Source organism: Phoenix dactylifera, chromosome 18, assembly GCF_009389715.1.
Source record: "Phoenix dactylifera cultivar Barhee BC4 chromosome 18, palm_55x_up_171113_PBpolish2nd_filt_p, whole genome shotgun sequence".
NCBI classification, from domain to species: Eukaryota; Viridiplantae; Streptophyta; class Magnoliopsida; order Arecales; family Arecaceae; genus Phoenix; species Phoenix dactylifera.
Genome location: NC_052409.1, coordinates 418,092 through 423,634, shown reverse-complemented (window position 1 = coordinate 423,634; position 5,543 = coordinate 418,092). Strand labels below are relative to the sequence as shown.

At 42.1% G+C, this 5,543-nt stretch overlaps 1 protein-coding gene across 1 annotated transcript; it reads left to right on the top strand.

Moving 5' to 3' along the window:
* Positions 1 to 2,319: 2,319 nt before the first annotated feature.
* On the top strand, positions 2,320 to 4,015 carry LOC103719996 (protein LIGHT-DEPENDENT SHORT HYPOCOTYLS 4-like). The gene is made up of 2 exons (XM_008809497.4): positions 2,320 to 2,732; positions 2,922 to 4,015. Exon 2 carries the CDS (start codon positions 3,005 to 3,007, stop codon positions 3,629 to 3,631), a length of 627 nt encoding a protein of 208 aa, XP_008807719.1. The 5' UTR covers positions 2,320 to 2,732; positions 2,922 to 3,004; the 3' UTR covers positions 3,632 to 4,015.
* The last annotated feature ends 1,528 nt before the right edge of the window (positions 4,016 to 5,543 follow it).

Below are 5,543 nucleotides of genomic sequence, written 5' to 3'. Positions count from 1 at the left end.
CTTTGTAATTATCGCAGTAGATTTTCAAGTAAAAAGATGGGCCCCAACACTCAAGCCAACATGGCTGCCACATCATCTTTGGAGGTGATATGGAGACAGCACTTCCCATGTGATGCTACGTATAGAAGGTCAAGTAGCAATCCTACTAAAGTTCCAAATAGTCTACAAAAAATCCATGCCCGCACAAAAAGCGCACGATCTAATTTTTCCCCTAAATTAGTATGGATGATTTATATAACACCTTCATAACTGTGCATTTAAAGGCCACAGATTGAATCCGATAGAGGCTGTTATAGCATTTCACCATTTAATTTCATTATTTCTCAAAACAACAGCTCAAATATATAGTTTTCTTATTTAAGTTTATGATTGTACTTTAATAGTTCTTCAAAGTCATATGACAGGAAATACATAGAACTAACAATAAAATATAATAGCGTCATGGATATTTTCGCTTATATTTGAGATATTGTTATCATGATGTATTTAGTAATAAAATCACATACATACATACGTACGTATGTATGTGTGTGTGTGTGTGTTATATACTGCGAGAAAGCTAACCCATTTAGAAGCGTTGCTGCCTCTACCAAATATTTGCTGCTATGTTACTGCAAGAAAGACTTTGGGCTCCAACCACTCGCAGTATATAACTCATGGTGGGTGTGGCCTTCTTCAGTACTGCGGTGTTTTTAACTCTTCACCAGACGCCACATTCCTATTCTCACTGACTTGGTCTACCTCCTTTGCGCATTTTGAACCTTACACTAGGAAGCAAGGGAGTACTCTGAACTTGATTAAAAAAACAAAGAAAATGTTGCTTTCCTTGAATTCAGTTTTGTCATGTGGTTGTTAACTTTCAAGAAATTTGGGCATTAGATTTCGTCTTCCATATGAGTTCATTTGGGGTTTCTGATCATTACTTTCACATGTTGTGATAGGTATTCCCTTACTTTATGTGCTTGTAATTAGCTCACAAACTAGTCCATTTTCAGGATATAAGATAATTACCAAGTTGCTTGATAATTAGTGATAACATTGTTCATGCGGCTTGTTGCATGCCTCTAATATTTGGGATAAATATTATTACCCTGATGGATGGGAATTTTTCACCAACAAATCATTGCCGGAACAATTTACATAGCTACATAGGTTTCAAGTCCGGCGGCAATACATTTTGACCGAAGATTCATGATCTTCATGAATTTTGATGGTCTTAGGCTGGCCATCTTTTTCATGAAAAAGAATGGGTGTGATGTCAATACATCATGCATGATCTGATGGACTTCTTAATGGCACATTAATTTTTTCTAGTTGGAGGAAATATTGAATGAGGTACATCTTCATATTCTACAATTATTTCTTTTACAATAACAGGTTTTGAATCAAGGTTATCATGAAATAGCCTTCTAAATATCCAATCACATGTGGCCCATGGAGTCTTTCCCCACGGGGTTTATCTTGTGAGCATGTTGCCTCATGTAGCATAAATAAGGTCTGCTTGTAGCATGACAGTGCATGATTTATTTCACGAGGCCTAGTTTGTCTCTTGCACATTACTTATGATCCCTGGAAGTGTATATAGTTGGTGAGGGCAATAATAATGCTATCAGTTGCAGCCATGCTCTAAGATGCACGCTCTCGATCTAGGGGAGGCAAAAGAGGAGAAACTCTCTCTTTTTTTTTACACCATCATCTTGTTGCCGACTGGCGATCGCATCCATCCAAGGGTACCATCTTTGGCTATTGCAATATTGCAAGTCATGGCTGTCAATTGAACTTTTGATCAATATTCCTCCAGAGACAACTAATGCCTTATAATAATCGCTTATTGCCATTATATTTTTAATTATGACATGCTGCCACGATACTTTGAAAAATGTTGCAGCAAAAAGAAAATAATGCCACTATTTGACAAAATCATCAGTTTTTTATATTATTATTTTTGAATCGATAGCTTTGTATACTGAAAAAGAATGCAAAAAGTCAAAATAAATATGAACCCTGATGAATGGATTCCTTTCTGAAATAAGTTTAGAGTATTTTTAGCAACAAAAAAAATAACTTTAGAGTATCACCGATCAACTCAGGTTCCTGTACTTTATTATAAAAAAAGAAAGGAAAAAAAAAAAAGTTCCCTGTAGTTAATTAGGCGAGGGGCACTCTGGTCATTCTCGGAAGGTTGTGGCGGTCATCGCATCTCCACTAAAATTTTACCCGCTCTGCGCACTTCTGTGCCGGTCGCCATCACCTTTCAACCCACCGTCGAACCTCTCGCCCGTAAACGCAGAAAACTGTGCTCTAACACCCCCCCCCCCCCTTCCTCTGTATGGTAAAAAAGAAAAATAGAATTTTCTCCTTTTTAGGCCAAGCAAGCAATCCATCACCTTCGGAGACCTAAAGCATGGAATCCATCGGTCCCTGAAGCTCTCATGTCCCATAGCAGCAGCAGTCGCCAGCACATCCACGAGCGGACTTCCCACTTCATCAAAGCAAGGCTAAAAAGAGCGAGATTCGACATTCCTTCCCTCAGATCTTCCTCTCAAGCCAGAAATAAAATTTACTCTCCATCTCTCCCTCCAGACCCCCCTCATCCGATCATTCTAACCCTTCTAAATCTGTCGGCAGATCGCAGCCCCGCCTCGCACCATCATCCTGAAGAAGCAAGAGAGCTCCAACCAGCAGCCATGCCCACTATAAACAACTGAATTATATCACCATATATTCATCTGGTTCTCTCTCTCTCTCTCTCTCTCTCTCTGTGTGTGTGCCTGACTGTGTGTGCGCGTGTGTGAAAAATAGATATAAATCCATCAGCATGCAGTAAATCCCAGATCGATCATCATCATTTCATTACCATTATCGGCAGGAAAAATTAATATATGAGCAATAACTAGTCTTTCATCTTATCTGATATATAGTCCCCCCCAGAAAGAAGAGCAAGAAGAGCTACGGAGGAGGTGAGTTTGGTTGGTTCCACACCCACATACATACATACAGGACCATGGAAACCGCACCAAACCCAGATAGCCCTTCTTCAGAAGGCTTCACCACCAGCCCCAACGCCGCCGCTTCCTCATCCTCCCCCGCCGCCGGCTCCAAACCCTCGTCCTCCTCCTCCTCCCCCTCGGGTCCTTCTCCGAGCCGCTACGAGTCCCAGAAGCGCCGGGACTGGAACACCTTCGGGCAGTATCTCAAGAACCACCGGCCACCGCTCAGCCTCTCGCGATGCAGCGGCGCCCACGTGCTCGAGTTCCTCCGCTATCTCGACCAGTTCGGCAAGACCAAGGTCCACACCCAGATGTGCCCCTTCTTTGGCCACCCCAACCCGCCCGCGCCCTGCCCGTGCCCGCTCCGCCAGGCCTGGGGATCCCTCGACGCCCTCATCGGCCGCCTCCGCGCCGCCTACGAGGAGAACGGCGGCAAGCCCGAAGCCAACCCCTTCGGCGCCCGCCCCGTCCGCCTCTACCTCCGCGAGGTCCGCGAGATGCAGGCCAAGGCTCGGGGCATCAGCTATGAAAAGAAGAAGCGCAAGAAGCCGCCTCCAGCTTCGCACCAGGGTGGCCACCCGGCCGCCGGCCCATCCGACCATCCCCGTAGCCCTCCGTCGGCCACCGGTGCAACAGCCTGATCTTTCGATGACTTCGAGAGCCTTAACTATCTTTGCTTCGTCACTCCCTCGCACGTATTGGTATGTCTATCTGCACAACATTGAAGCCCGGTACTAGTATCTTGCTCCTTTAAATTTCTGCTGTCAAACTATTGAGACTTGCTGTTGTTAGTGGTAGCACTTGTAGCAGTAGAAATCGTAGCAAGAACAGCTGCTGCTGCTGCTGCTGCTAAATTATCATCAAATAGTAGCAATATATACTACTACTAGCAGTATTGATATCAGTAGCAACGGTCGTAGATGTAGCGGTAGAGGAATGATGGAGCTGTGCACTTTGGATCTTGTAGTTCATTCCTTACATAACTGTACTTGAGATCTCATGTATGAAAGCTAGATTTTTGAACATCATGTGTCGCTCCTTTATGTTTGTTTCTTTTAATGGAATTAAAGTGGCGGCGGAAGCTATCTATCCTTGAGATCATGAGTCGGTGAAGATATATATATATAAATATAATTGCCGGTCATCCACATGTTAGTGCTTCAACTGGGCAGGCCTTTTTTTTGGTTCACCCTCCTTTTCCTTCTGTTTCCATTTTGTTCGATCACTTGCAGCTCTGATTCATCTGGGAGTTGTTGGATTTTCCCTTTTTCTTCGGGATTCTTTTGCTTCTTACAGAAGGCAAAAGGCCCGACTGACCCTCCAAAGGAAAGTCTCGCCACGGGTGTCTTATCAGAGTTGTTTGGTTCTGCCAATTATGTTGACATGGAAGTGACCGGCCGGACTGGGAGGCCATCAAATTCTTCTCATTCCTTTGCATATATTTCTCTCAAGATAACAAGCAGGGGTTTTGTTCCTGGCTCTTTATTCGGTCATTCATTCCATCTACTAACTAATCTTTGCATGCTCAAGAAATTAATAGGTCCACTTCAGAGGGCATCCATGACTCTATATATATATAGATGGACAGGAGCTCTTGAATTAGTGGAACTGCATTCATATACTTAGACGATAATAATGATATAGTGGGAGATAATTTATAGATTCTGGATACGGACAAAAGACTTCCTATTCATCTCCTAGAAATATACTATGTAGAAAAATACAAGATAATAATATACGTTTTTGTTTAAATACGCAAGGATTCGAGGACTGAAAGGTGTAATGGGATTTGATGTGCCCGACAAGTCATATTTGTGGCTAAAAAGGCGGTTCATATGATTGGGGGATGTTGGGATCTCCCTTTGGGATGGTAATCACATTCTTTTGTTGGCCATTGATGGGGCTAGAGTACCTCCCTTGTTCCTTTTTTAGCCTGCTGCATATCTGACTTATTGTGCTTTGCTTCTGGCCAATCGTATGCATAGGAGATCTTCTTATAGGGGAATACTGATATCCTTACCTAGAATTTTATTCCACCTATTAATATGACAGATTATTCTTTGATATATATGGTACCAGAGGAAATGCATAAATCTCCCTAAAGGGCTTATCATGAATAGCTATGACTTAATTTGGAAAGCAGATTAGAGATAGTGCACCCTGTGCTTTACCTAGTATTATGTATGTTGATGTCGTCCTCAAAAAAAAAAAAATATGTATGTTGATATTGTTGATATTGAGGATAGAGACAATGTTGCGCGAGTCAAACGACATTTTATTAATTAGTGCTCCTAACTGTTTACACACCATACTTTGTTGTGTTAATTTCTAGCATTTTTATCGAAAACATGACTTATCGTCGGGAATTAAATGGATTTTTAGCATCAAATTTTGACCTAACCAGCAATGTTCGTTCGAATAAGAATATACCTAAGATTTTCATCCAAGCTTGCTCTCAGACTTGTCAGTTGCCATTCAGCTCTAGAATCTGAAAATTAGATTTGCACAGTATGATCTTTTCAATGCCTTTTAATAGCAGCTAAGATATTATGG

Bases quoted from the DNA above. Each gene is read 5' to 3' on its own strand.
- LOC103719996 (XM_008809497.4), top strand. From the start codon at position 3,005: ATGGAAACCGCACCAAACCCAGATAGCCCTTCTTCAGAAGGCTTCACC.